At 42.4% G+C, this 14,071-nt stretch overlaps 2 protein-coding genes across 5 annotated transcripts; both read left to right on the top strand.

Moving 5' to 3' along the window:
• The first annotated feature begins 178 nt into the window (after positions 1-178).
• LOC122820799 (zinc finger protein 37-like) lies at positions 179-6,734 on the top strand. 2 transcript variants are annotated; one of them, XM_044098411.1, is made up of 10 exons: positions 179-547; positions 631-702; positions 1,645-1,789; positions 1,893-2,017; positions 2,105-2,340; positions 2,761-2,870; positions 2,942-3,072; positions 3,136-3,380; positions 3,850-3,962; positions 4,043-6,734. In XM_044098411.1, the coding sequence occupies exons 1-10, from the start codon at positions 316-318 to the stop codon at positions 5,451-5,453; spliced, it is 2,820 nt and encodes a 939-aa protein (XP_043954346.1). In that variant the 5' UTR covers positions 179-315; the 3' UTR covers positions 5,454-6,734. The 2 variants fall into 2 exon arrangements, with proteins under 2 accessions (XP_043954346.1, XP_043954347.1); XM_044098412.1 differs by lacking the exon at positions 631-702 and having other exon boundaries at positions 192-547.
• Positions 6,735-7,401: 667 nt separating this feature from the next.
• LOC122820847 (transcription factor 7-like 1) lies at positions 7,402-13,619 on the top strand. Of its 3 annotated transcripts, none has more exons than XM_044098482.1 (8): positions 8,186-8,533; positions 9,133-9,213; positions 9,788-9,839; positions 10,225-10,322; positions 11,253-11,407; positions 11,935-12,055; positions 12,543-12,650; positions 12,724-13,619. In XM_044098482.1, the coding sequence occupies exons 1-8, from the start codon at positions 8,492-8,494 to the stop codon at positions 12,790-12,792; spliced, it is 726 nt and encodes a 241-aa protein (XP_043954417.1). In that variant the 5' UTR covers positions 8,186-8,491; the 3' UTR covers positions 12,793-13,619. The 3 variants fall into 3 exon arrangements, with proteins under 3 accessions (XP_043954418.1, XP_043954417.1, XP_043954419.1); XM_044098484.1 differs by having other exon boundaries at positions 8,474-8,533; positions 9,057-9,213; XM_044098483.1 differs by lacking the exons at positions 8,186-8,533; positions 12,543-12,650; positions 12,724-13,619 and adding an exon at positions 7,402-7,600 and having other exon boundaries at positions 11,935-12,180.
• Positions 13,620-14,071: the final 452 nt, after the last annotated feature.

The raw sequence follows: 14,071 nt of genomic DNA, 5'->3' as shown, positions 1-14,071 counted from the left end.
TTTTGATGTCGGACATTGTTTCAATTAAACAAATGCAAAACAACAGAATGCCTTCTGAGTTTTTTTATTCAAGCAGAAAGGGTTTTAGTTTTAATGATGATTAAATATTGACGGGTCCTGATTGGTTTGACTCGACATCAGTTTAGGTTTAAATGATGTTCTAATTTCGGATGCAGCTGTAGAAACGAACGCAAGATGGCGGCACTGATCCTTCCTGTCAGTTTTCAGCCGTTACGTGTTTCCTCCCCGAGCGCCGGAAGTAGATCTGTCCAACGGCCGTCCAGAAGTTTTTAACACAAACAGAGGAAATCCAGGATGTTTTACTGCAGCGGCAGCGGCGGTTCCGATCCACTCAGCATGTCTAAAAGCGGCATCCTGAGAGGAATCATCACCGAGAAGCTGAGCACCGCCGCCCGGGAGATCATAGCGGTGGTGGAGCGGACCGTAGCCGACTACGAGAAGGAGGCGTCGGGCTTCAGACGGGAGATCGACCGCCAGAGGAGGCAGCTGGAGCTGCTGCAGCCGCAGGTCAAGCTGCACAGAGGAGGTCAGTGGTGGACAGGAGAAGCGCAGTTTTGCTGAATTAAAGCAGCTGGGATGTTAATCAGATGTCTGTTTGTGTGTGGGAAGCCAAAGCGGGGCTCCGGGACCCGCAGAGCCACGAACTGGTGGTTGTAGGTGAGGAGCAGCGGCAGCACCCAGGTGGGATCAACTCACTGGTTTTAACGCTGGTCCCGTCAATATACCGAACCGAACCGGTTTAAAATAAACGTTTCTTTATGTTTATCACTACTAGAAGTCATTTTAATCGCAGCTCTTTGTGATATAGATTATCTTAAATATCTGCTGTATAGTCAAATTTAACTTTTTGTATTTGAAATTTAAAACTAAAGAAAAATAACCGTGACAATCTCGTGCAGTAAAATACAATTAGTTATCTGATGTATTTATGGGGTTCCGTTTTTTAAAGCAATAAAAAGAAAACGGAGATATTGAACAGAAAACGGAAAAAACAAGTTGAATAAAATTTTCAGAAAACAGCAACTCAAACTGAATTAAAAACCAGTGAAAACCAACAGTCTGGATTAAATGTAAAAGAATTAATAAACTGAGTATGTTTATCTGGCTAAATGTTTCAGTGAGCTAAAACCTTTAGCTTACGTAAATATACTCTAGCTAAAATATTAGCCAGCTGATATTTTAAGTGAGCTAAATATTTTATTTAGCCAGCTAAATTCAAACATTCAGTCCTAAACTAAGTAATTTATTGCTAATTAAATATTTAGCTAGCTAAATTTTGTTTTGGGGCTGAATATTTAAATAATCTAAATAGTTAGCTTGCTACTGAAATATTTTGTTCAAAACTGCAACATTTATCATGAATGAATAACCTGGTGAAAACCTGAACTTTGTGTTTTTCTGAAGATCTCAGAATGTGGCTGTTAATTCCTGACTGTAACTTTATGAAGGGTTCTGTCTGTGTGTGTTTATCTGGATTGGAGACCAGATGAGTTTCATGTTTCATAAACCTGATGAGTTTCATGTTTCATAAACCTGATGAGTTTCATGTTTCATAAACCTGACTGAGTTTCATCCAGTCCAACCAAACTGCGGTTTTGACTTTGATTTGTTGTTTTGGTCCAGATGGGCGGGACTCTGGCAGCCTGGACTTCCTGTGGTACGGTGATGATGACCATGATGAAGACATTCAACCTGTGGTTCCGGTGACTCCGCGGTCCAGACCGAAACGGGAGGATCTGACGGACCCAGATTATGAGATATCGCCAAGGTTACGCATCTGTTATTCTACATCTATGGTCAAAATGATCGACTCATCAGGCAGATTTCAGGTTTAGCCAGAAGTTGTGTTTATGAGTGTCGGACTTTTCCAGGTCGTTTCCATCCAGAGTCCGATCTGAGAAGAGGAGAGCCAGTAAACCTCTGAACTCCCTGACCCACCTGGACTTCCGGGTCCGGGTTCTGGACAACCCTGAGACCGAGGTGCTCTCCAACATCGGTACGCTCCAGACCAACCCGCCTGTTCTGAGGTTGATCCGCCGTCTGACCCACTGAGCTCCAGCTGAAGGTTTGGTTCTCTCTCCAGTGTTTCAGAAGAATCCCATTCAGAACTTCAGCTGTCCTCGGGATCTGCAGGAGTCGGACTTCCTGGACCTGCTGCGGTCCTCCGTCCCTCAGCTGGCTGCAGGAGAACCGTTTGACCTGTTCATAACCGATACCAGCAGGAAGCTGCACCCGCTGAGGGTCAGCGCTCTGACCCCTGAGGAGATCTACAGGACCATCCGATCCAACGGGAACTCCGCCCTCTACGTCCGCCTGAAGGTCTCCACTCCCAACCCGTTATCACTGAGTCAGCAGAACATCAGGCTGGTTCTGGATCAGTTTTAGAGTTCAAATGAATCATCCTGTGAGATTTTAAGGTCCAGCTGGAATGTCCAGGGATTGAAACCCGGGTGATGCTGCAGCGAGTCGTTACGTTAAATTGACCTCTAGAAATCCTGCTTGATGTTCTGCTAGATGGCGGCGGCGCAGGAGGTCGCATTGATGTTGCACCAGGTCATGGTGTGTGTGCTGAGATGCTGCTATTGTGTGTTAGTTCTTCATAATGCCAGTTTTTTTCAGTGTCTTCAAAGTAATAATGTTTATTTTAGGCCTTAAATATTCCCATATTTTCCATCCAGTGTCTTGGATTCCATCTATCTGGATGATAGAAAAGTTTTTTCATTTTGTGTGAACGTGCAGACAGCAGTCACTCCTCAGAGCAGCAGCAGTGATGTTCTCCATCAGCTGGATGAGGAGTTGAGCGTCAGCTCTGCCACGCCTTCCAGCGATCGAACCGAGGAGAACCTGAGGTAACCAGGGTCCACTGGGCTCACCTCCGCTGCCCCCAGGGTCTCCACACGCCTCCTCTGTTTCCCTGCAGGTTGTCGTCTCCCGTCCATCTGCCTCAGAGGAGGCGGCGGGGCCGACCGCGCGCCGGGGAGGCGCCGGCTCACCACTTCCTCAGAGTCTGTGTGTTGGAGGACAACCAGTCAGAAGCTCCCACTGAAACCGGTCAGTATAAAGTTCTGCTTCATGGCGGTGAAGCTTCTCCAGCTGAAGTGGTTCCTGTTCCAGAGCTGCAGACGTCGTCGGTGCAGGAGCTGAAATGTCCTCGAAGGATGCAGGAGGCCGAGTTCTTGGACCTGCTGAGGCTCACCTTCCCTCAGCTGGTTGGAGACGACAGAAAGATCAACGTGTTCAAGTCGGACCGCAGCAGGAAGCTGCAGAAGCTCAGAATGAGCAGCTTGACGCCAGAGGAGATCTACAGGAGCACGAGGTCCACCGGGTCCAAGAAGTCCGTCCTCTACATCAAACTGAAGGTAAGAAAAATCATCTGCTGCAGTACCGACCCGTTTCTGCAGGAGATTCAGAGGAACGAAACCAACATTCACTGATCGTTACAGAACAGCCCAACAGTCTGTGTACCTGCTGGCCCAGTGCCTCAGCATTAGGTTGGCATATTAGCAGAACTGATGTTTAGGATTAATCCTTCAGGGGTTTTTGCAACTAACTGTTTAGTTTTTGGTGCCGACTTCTGGTTCTACCAAAAGTTCTGTCCATGTGAATCAGACATTGCGATGGCGTTTTTATCGTCGGCTCTGATTCAGTCCAAGCTAAACGTCCGACTGCAGCTGTAAGTGACTGAGAGAAAACTGAGATCCCTGCTTGAATCTCAGGGTTGTTGGGTTGATCTAATCAGTCTGTCCAACTTTTAGGATCAATTCAGGAACCAGAAAATGGAAGAATGAAACTCTGAAGTGTTGAAGCATTTCTTGATTTCCTCCTCAGACAGGAAAAGGTGATGAAAGTGAAAACGAGGAGCAGAACCTTCAGCTGGTGAAGGATGAACCTCAGCCCACTGACTGTGTGGTTCTGGAGGACGAAACCGCCCCGCTGCAAAGGTAACCGCTGAGCATCAGAACCGACCCGTTATCAAACCACGGAGAGAGCGGATCTGTCCTAACTTGTTGCGTCTCTGCAGCCCTGAGGATCTGGACCGAACCAGAGGGTCGGGGCATGCAGCTGCGAGCGACGCGGGTTCTGGAGGGGAAAACGAGGCGCTGCGAGACGACGATGATGAGTGGGATCCAAACGCCGAAGATCTGGAGGAAGGTGACGATCCACAGCCAAAAAGAAGGACCTACAAAGGCCCCAGGCGCTACATGGAGAACGGCAGGGAGAGCAAGGTGGTGTGCCAGGTGTGCGGCGTGTGGTACCGGACAATATCGGGTTTGACCAGACACGCCTGGGCGCACATTGGAGACCCAAAGAGCCTCTGCGGGGTGTGTGGAGAGACATTCAGTTCTGTGGAAGACATGAAGGTACATTTTGAAGTTCACCAAAAGATCCATGACTGTTCGTACTGCGGGAAGGGGTTCTTCACCGCCTCGGGCCTGAAGAACCACGTCTCCCTGCACACGGGAGAGCGGCAGTTCAAATGCAGCCACTGCAGCAAAACCTTCGCTGTCCAGTCCGCCCTGAACGTCCACCTCTGGATCCACGTGGAAGACCGGCCACACAAGTGTGACTTGTGTCCAAAGACGTTTGGACTTAGAGGCCAGCTCACGGCTCACAAGAAGAGCCACGTGAGTCGGGACCGGTACCTCTGTAACATCTGCGGCCGGTCCGTCAGCGACCTCAGGTCTCTGACTCGCCACAAGTTGACGCACTCAAACGAGCGCCACTACGGCTGCAAGGTCTGCGGGAAGCGCTTCAAGCTGGAGCACACCCTGAAGGAGCACATGAAGGTCCACACCACCAGGGACCGGATGTTCCTGTGCCACATCTGCTGCAAGACCTTCCTGTCCAACAACGCCCTGATGGGCCACATGAAGACCCACAGCGGCGAGCGGCCGTTCGGCTGCATCGTCTGCAGCAAGAGCTTCTTCAACAAGTATGACCTCCAGAAACACATGCGGGTTCACACCGGGGAGACACCGTACGGCTGCTCCCACTGCGGCCGCCACTTCAAGCTGAAGAGCACCCTGAACGTCCACATCCAGAGTCACCTGGGCATCAAGCGGTTCAGCTGCGGCGTGTGTGGCAAAGCGTGTTCTCGACAGGAGCACCTGAATGTCCACATGAGGACCCACAACGGAGAGAGACCCTACAGATGTTCCTTCTGCGACAAAGCCTTCACCCAGAGTCACTGCCTGAAAACTCACATGAAGAGCTACCATCCTGAGCATGTCGTCTTCCAAGAACCGTCGACTTCCTTCATCCAGCCACTGGTCACTGACGGAACGACCGACGGAACGACTGACGGAACGACCGAATTAACGACCGAATTAACGACTGACGGGACGACCGAATTAACGACTGACGGGACGACCGAATTAACGACTGAGGGATCGGTCGAATTAATGACAGCCGGACCGACCGACGGACTCTAAGGTTTTTGTCTCTGGTAGTTTGGATTGTTGGTGCCAATGCTGTAAATCTAGACAACAAGGATCTTAGCAGCTTTAGTTACAGAGTTGATTTCTTAACCTTGTTGAAACTCTTATTAGCCGTTCTCTGGTTAGCGTTACAGAAGGAGTCGGGTTAAAGGTCGCAGTCTGGAAAAAATCTAAACATTGTGCGAAAAGAAGTATCCAATTTAAATATCAAAATCCACAATAACAATCTTTTTTTCTGGTTTTCTGTTGCTTTAGTTTAACTGTGACAATTTTTTTTTGTTGACCTTAGAAACAGAAAACATTCCAACGTTTGATTTTATATCACATTTACTGAGGTTAACGGTTTAACTCACAGCAAAATGTCCTCACGGTTCATGAAGGGCAATAAACAAATGTTTCCTATCAGAATCTGGTGATTTATTTTTCTTTATTAGCTTAAAGGGGCTAATTTGCACTAGCATAAAGCTATTTTGAGGAAAACCCAACCAAGGGAGTCTAAGGCTTTTATCTTTGCTAGCGTAGTTTGTAGCCAATACTGTGTCTTGTATATCTAGAAAACAAGCGTTGTAGCAGTTTAATCTACATAATTGATTTCTTAATTTGGTTGAAACTGCTTTTTAGCATTTCAAAGAAAACATCGGGTTAAAGGTTGTGTTACAACCTGAAGGGTTAAAATCCAAACAGCAACGTTATAACAGATTTAAACATCAGAAACTACAAGCAGAACCTTTTGTCTGGTTTTCTATTGCTTTAGTTCTACTGTGATCATTATCTAATGCTAAATGCTAACTCAGACCAATTTCAATTGGTCCGAGTTAAAAGTCGTGAAGAACCAAGACAACAATAAAAATCACAGCAGAAGAAAAAGAAAACGACAGAATCCAACAGCAGAAATAAGAAAATATCTGGTTTCAGTTCGGTTTTCTGTCAGGAATTATTTCACGGAGCAAAAGGAAACGGGATGAAAACAGTTTTCAGGCTGTTTCTGAGAAATAATTGTTTCATTTTGTTTTAAGCTTCTCACTGTAAAGAAAATCAATTTAATTAATCAATAGTTATCAATAATCTTCTGTTCTAAGTTGTTCTGTGTGTGAAAACAACTGAACTGGACAGAAACCTGGACAGAGTTCCTTCGGTCATTTTTAGGGAAACCAACCGGTTGTCTGGTTTCGTCTTTCTGTTGCTTCATGACTCGTGTAAACAATAAAAACCGGATCTGATCAGTTCTGTCCTGTTTTTGTATCGACCCGTTTCAATAAAACACTAAGCCTCAGATTTTTATGTTTCTGTTGTTTATCTTTTAAATCTGGCGATGCTAATGGAACAATCTCCATTAGCAGTCAGTGTAGCACCTACCCTGAAGAAGCCTCTGACTTAAGACTGACTGCATGATGGTAATGACATGCTAACAGCTAAATATCCGGGCAGCAGAGATGATATTTGGTGATTAACATTGCCAAGAGCTACATTGTTCGCCGTAACTCTTACAGACTTTGTTCAGACTTTTTTCCAAATAAACTCTCCGTTGGGCTGCGGTTGCCACTAAACATCTTGTTTGTGTAAATTATACCGTTTACTCTTCAGTGATTTTATATTTTGTTTCTCTGTCTTTTTGGTTTTCTTCTCTTTCTGCAGGTGAAGAAGCAGATTTCTGTCCACCTTCCTCTCTCTTTTCTTCATCTCCATATCAGTTATATTTGAAATGTAGATATTTTTATTGACGTTTCATTTAGAAGAGGAGCATCATGGTGAAAGCTGTAACGCTCCACTTGTGAAAGTAAATCTAAATCTTGACACTCAGCGATTCTGGGTGTCACACTGCTGGACAAGAATTACAAAAGAGAAGAAGAAACTAAACGGTCTGATTCGTCCAGGGATATGAATACTTTGACTGACTGTTAGCATTAGCATAACATCGCCTTTCACAAATATTTACATAAATTTCCTCTCTGCTAAAATTACAAATGACTTTTTTAGCACTTTTTAATTTTTGCCTTGAAAATAAAAATCAAAAGCCCAAATTTTCTGGTGCAGTAATAAGTTTCAGCCTCACGTGTCAGATCAACAGTTTGAAAAGAAGAAGAGAGAAAGATGTCGTTTCTGCAGCTGGTCACAGGACTGAGGTCCATCATCAGCTGCAGGTGAGCTGCCGTTTCCTCTCCCAGCTGCTCTGCTGTTGATTATTCATGTCTAGTTATTAAGTTTCCTTTCAGCGAACTAAGAAAGTCTGACGGGAATCTACCGCGTTTATCCTCATCCAGAGGACCGTAGAAGAAGAGAGCGGCACTTCCGGCCCTGTGGGTGTTTTCATAGCGGGCTTTGATTGTTCCCATCCTGGCTCCAACAGATTGGAGTTTGTAAAAGCTGCAGTAATAATATGTAATATTATTTATAAATATAAAATAGATCTAATAGTAAAACTCTTTTAATACAAAAAACAACCAATCAGTTAATATAATAAATGATATCTTAGCAAACGTTGCTAAGATAATTATAATTTTCTGCGGTTCTACACCTTCGATTGTTCGGTACCGATTGAAGAATATTTGTTCCGACCTCCAGGCTCGTTTCAGTTCCTTCGCACCAAACGATCAGAATATTAAAATATGAAACTTTCAGATTTATGATCATATTTGAGTTAAAAATGTTACTTTATGTTATTATTTATGTAAACTTGCATTCTGGCCAGATTTCCTTGGAGAGGTTCAGGGTTTTGTTCTTGTGGGAATCCCGCAGAGTGAGCAGGAAGAGGAAGTGTTGCCATGGAGACGGCAGCGTTAAACTCCCCCAGATTGTTTCTGTCCAGCTGATGTGTATTAGCTCTGATTTGGTTTGAGGCTTTGCAGTAAAACGTTTCTGACAGCCGCCGCGGCAAATCCACAGGGAGACTCAACCCTGACACGACCTGTGACCCCTCCCCCCCGGGGTCAGAGGTCAGAGTGCCGCGAGATAGAAGAGATCTGCAAGGAAAGCTTTGGATGGAAACGGCTCAGAAAAACAACTCCGGCGTCTTTACTTAGACTTCTAAAATAATGGCTCAAGTTGTTTTAGGCAAAAACTATAATTTCAGGAAGGTGATGATTTTAATGTTTCAGCACAAATTTAACATTTTGTCCAAGTTGAGTTTATCTGTACGTCACATTTCAGCAACAAGGCATTTCAAAGATCTTCACATCATAAAAACACAAAAACATTAATCAAAATGTTGATTAATGTTTTATTTCTAATGTTTCTAAATCATCTCTAACCAGTTGGGTTTCAGTCCAGATTTAAAGGAACTCAGTGTTTCGGCTGTTTTGCAGTTTTCTGGACGTTTGTTCCAGATTTGTGGTGCATAGAAGCTGAAAGCTGCATGTTTGCTGTTTAACACAACAATAAGATGGAAAAACAACAACAATGATTTCAGAGAAGCAACTGTTGCTTCTGCCCAACAACAGGAATCCACCTGATTAAAAACCAGCAGTTAATAATATTATCTGTGGATTTAAATGAAGAAACTTGAAACAAACTTCCTGAATCACAGAAACAGTCTTGGTGCTGCAGTGAATGTTTGTGTGGTCAGCGTGACGTGATGTGATGGTTTCTGTCCGTCTGCAGAACCAGAGGCTGATCCTGCCTGTCGCTGCCGAGCTTTAACACGTGCTGAGCGTTTCTCTCTCTGATGATCCTGCAGACGCCGCCGGTCGCCACCAAACCCAGATTCTCCGTCTGTTTCACCTCCTTCTGCAGGATGGAGCAGATTCTCACTGCAGAAGTAAGTTTCCTTTATTATTATTTACTATCAAATGAAGAATTTAGACTGAAACCTTTGACTGTTTTTAAAGAAAGAAGTTGTTCACAAAGAATATCTCATTGTTCATTTAATGTCACTTTAAGGTAAAAAATGTTTTTTATGTTATTGTTTTAAATATTTTAGTTTTAATATTTGTAATTTTGTTTGATTTTTTGTAAATTAAATCCATAAAATAATGTTTATAACTGATGATTTAATTCATCGCTGGAAGAAAATCCTCATCATCAAAAGAAACGACGGAGTTTTATTCAGGCGTTAGAGCAACAAATAACTATAAAATCATCAATTAGCAGGATTTTATCATTCTTCAGAAAATCTTAACTAGTTTGAGGATCGAAAATGTGATAAAAAATAACAAATATGTGTTCAAACAGTTACAAGTGAGAAAATGAATTGAAATCATCAGCAAAACAATTTTAATAATAAAACATGAGAAAGGACTATGGATTAGAAAATTAAACATTTACATTTAAAACAATAAGTACATTTTACCTATGCAGTATTACTGATTTTTAAATTATTGATCCTATTTTAGGAGATGCTGTTTATGAATGGACTGAGTGAAAATGTTGCAGAACTGAACTGTGGTGAGTAAAAATAAATGATAGATAGATAGATAGATAGATAGATAGATAGATAGATAGATAGATAGATAGATAGATAGATAGATAGATAGATAGATAGATAGATAGATAGATAGATAGATAGATAGATAGATAGATAGATAGATAGATAGATAGATAGATAGATAGATAGATAGATAGATAGATAGATAGATAGATAGATAGATAGATAGATAGATAGATAGATAGAATGTTATTAGAATGTTCATGTTAATGATCAGATGTTTTCAGATGTTTTCATGTTTTCAGATGTTTTCAGATGTTTTCATGTTTTCAGATGTTTTCATGTTTTCAGATGTTTTTATGTTTTCAGATGTTTTCATGTTTTCAGATGTTTTCATGTTTTCAGATAAACAGCCCTCATTCGACTGGCCCACTCAGGGATCCGAGCTGCAGTACTGCAGTCTGACCAGCAGGGGGCAGATCGACTCACACGCTGCCGCTGCTGTGAGTTTTCCCGCCTTTCTTAAGTCATGGGGACACCATACATGTCCCTGAAATGTTTAAGCTAAAGTCGTTTTAATATAAATAATGTTTCATCCTGTGATATAAAGACTGATTTATGTATTTCCAGGTCAGATAGAATCAGTCTGTATAAGGGAATAGTTTTTTCTGTTTCCCTTGAAGCCAATATGTTCCCTTTCTGACACAATTAGTGTTAAATCTGGTCCAGGGGGCGCTGCAGGCCCTGAGGCAAGATGTCTGACAGGATAACCGCGCTGCTGAGTCCAATGAACGACTGGAACATGAAACCGCTGCAAACCCTTTTCTCTTCCTGTTTGTCAGACACTCACAAACTGAGGGGCAAAGGTCAGAACTGGTCCAGTTAGAGATGGGAGGAACTGGAGTTATGTGTTTTATTGCTTTTATACCGCCATCTAGTGGCCGCTGTGTTAACTGCAGCACAAGGCTGTTAATATAGGCCTTATTATTAGCTATAGATTCAATAAAATGTTAAATACTTTCATTTTAAAATAAACACGGACATGTTTACCTGATAATGCAGAGTATTAGGGCCATGCTAATAAAATATAAAAATATGAGAATAAAGTCATAATATGACAATAAAGTTGTATTATTTCAAGAATAAAGTCAATGTTCAATGTATAAAGTTGTGATATTATGACTTTATTCTCGTTTAATTCTACTGATGTTGTGAATTTATTCTTGTGAAATAAAGTAAAATTTTAAAAGTGCTTCATAAAGACAAGACAATTAAAAAAGGACAAAAAAATAATCTTTTTACAATTCTTGTCATTTAATGACATCATTCTCAAAATGTTGTTGTTTTTATTGTTATTATCTCCGTCGTCCCGGATCGAGCGTTCAGTGACTGAATATTTCTGCTGTTTTGAACTAAAAGCTGTTTTTCCGCAGAGCTCCGTCCATCCTCTGGTCCCCCTCCTCCTCCACAGCGACAGACACCTCCCCCTCCGCTCCCCCTACAGCCAGCCAATCAGCAGGCCCGATGCCCGGCAGACCGACCCTCCCTCCTGGACACGCCCCTGTTACCACGGCAACAGCGTTTCCAGGCGAGTTCCGCGTTATTGAGGCAGAAAACCAGAAAAACGGGAATCAGAACCTTTAGTTGTTTCGTTCTTGTGCTCATTAATGAAAATGAATCCTGATTTTATTTCTTTATATCAGCTAGTTGTGTTTTTGTCCAAACTTCTTGGGGGGGCGTAGGGGGGGTGGTTAAGACAGTTTAGGATTTAATCACATCTGATCGATTTTTCCTAAGATTTTATCGATTTAAAGAACATTTAGTACCTTAATATAGCGGATAGCAGTGGTGAGCACATTTCTGCTAATGTGATTTTAGCTGAGCTGGTTGCTTTTGTTTGGCGCTTTAGCTAGCTTTGTAAACATTTTGCGCGCTAATTAGCGCTAATGGAAAGTGCTGAAATTAACAAACTGAACTTTATTCAGAAGAATAAAGTTTGACCTCTGTGTTGAAGTTTTGGCTATCATCTGCTAAGTTTCCTTCAAGCACATTAGCGTTAGCGTCGGCTGAGAGCCGTGCTGCTCTAGCGGCCATGGTTCTGCTATTTGTCGGCAGGCAGTCGGTGAAGAAGCCGCTGAACGCCTTCATGCTCTACATGAAGGAGACGCGACACAAAGTGCTGCAGGAAGGACAGGAGAAGGAGAGCTCCGCCATAAACCGCATCCTGGGACGCCGGGTGAGACGCCTGATGATGTCACAGTAAATAAATAAATAAATCACCAGAAACACGACATTAAATAAACACTCAAGTTTTTTTGATGGAACATTTAAGTGGTTTTTCAGCCGTGTAGAAACTTTTTTTCACATCATGAGTCATGTGATCGGATGTTACTACTGACAGAAATGCCAAAGAAGACGACAGGAAGTGGTAGAATGATAGTTTGTTTTTCTCTGACTCTCACAGCATCACAGATCATAAAAAGTTGTCAGTCCAACGTGTTGAATCCATCGCTCTTCTGTAAAATGGCCGACTACAGTTTCCCCCATATGTAGCCACTCCCAAGTAGGAAGAAAAAATTTATATTACTTAATGCTTTAATCTTTTAACGGAAACGCAGTTTCTGGTGAAACCAGACCGAGGTGTCGGTCTGGTTCTGGTGTCGGTCTGGTTTCTGATGTCACGGCGTTTCCCGGCCGGTCTGATGTTTGTCTCTTTGGCCCAGTGGCGCGCTCTGCCTCGATCGGAGCAGTCCCGGTTCTACGATCTGGCCCAGAAGGAGCGGCGGCTGCACATGCAGCTCTACCCCGGCTGGTCCGCCAGGGACAACTACGTACGTACCAAACACATCCTGAACACTCACAGCAGACCTTCAGGAAAAAACTCAGGTTTTCCTTCGTTTCCAGGGAAAGAGGAAGAGGAAGCAGCTGGCGGGAAGCTCTTCCAGGTCAGAGGTCATCTGCAGCCAGGTGTAGTTCAATGATCTAGCTAAGAGTCAGACAGCAGCTGCTGGTAAAGATTTTATAGACGATAATCTGAAACTCTCCACTGATGTACAGTAAAAATGAGACGTGGTAAATGTTTTGGAATATTGCAGCGTTAAGATCTGATTTGATGATAGCAACGTTCTTTATTGTTCAAATAATGTTAGGCAATCCTGATCAGATATTGATATTGAATATCGGTCTGATATCGGCCAAAGAAATGAGCATCAGATTTAAAAGGAATGGATCAATAATCTCAGACAGAAGCTGCTCCAGATTTTGTGACCCGGTTCATAATAAATGGGTCAGATGTTTTCATAATGCTGTTGATTATCATGTTTGGTTTGAGTAATTTTAATTGATGAATCGTCTCACTTTTCACAATACAAAATAAATATTAAATCTAAGTTTCATCCTGATACTGAATCAGATAAATATCGGTATGATCACAGCTGTGATATCAGTATTGATTTGGAAATGAAACGGTTTTTATCGAAACACTTCTTCATATTATGAGTGTGGAATCAATTTAAATGTTTTATTTTTATAAAAATTCACATTTAATTAAATATTTTCCGTTTAATTCATGTAATCCAGATAAATCATTTCATTCCCGACTGGAATTCAACCAACAACCTGACAGACCTGAATGACCGTTTTGTTACTTTAGTTTAAAATGAATCTGAACAGGCTCAAAAATATTCATACACCTCTATTAAAGCTTCACCACATCCTGGATTTCTCTACGGTATTCCATCGCTCTCGTCTTTCACACTCCACTCCAGAAGGTGGCAGTGATGCAGCTTCACTGGTTCAACTGAGACGTTAAACAACAAAAAAGAAAAAACTCCTTCCATAATATCCTGCTTGCCATCTTTTCTCTGTCCTGTAAAGTCACATTTTATTTCTGTTTTTATTCAAGAGTTTCCTCCTGTTTTTCCTGTAATTAGAGGTAGTTTGTGTTTCATATATTGTTAAATATTTGCTTCCTCCTGTCTGGATATTTACTGTGAAAATAAAGAAAGTTTCACCATCTGAGATTCGACTGATGGATTCGATCGTCTTCAGTGTCAAAAATGATAACAGAACAGTAAGAAAACGAAATGTTTTGCATGTTTGAATCATAACAAAACAGCTGAAAGACAGAAAAACAAACCTGTAAAACATTTAAAGTTAATTTTATGCCCCAAACCTTCAGACGACTCGGTGGTTTCAGGTTTGATCGACCAAACAAACAATTTCAAACAAAATCATTTCAAAGGCCACAAAG

The sequence above is a fragment of the Gambusia affinis genome, linkage group LG18 (assembly GCF_019740435.1).
Source record: "Gambusia affinis linkage group LG18, SWU_Gaff_1.0, whole genome shotgun sequence".
Taxonomy (NCBI): Eukaryota; Metazoa; Chordata; class Actinopteri; order Cyprinodontiformes; family Poeciliidae; genus Gambusia; species Gambusia affinis.
This window is presented reverse-complemented; position numbering and strand designations above follow the sequence as displayed.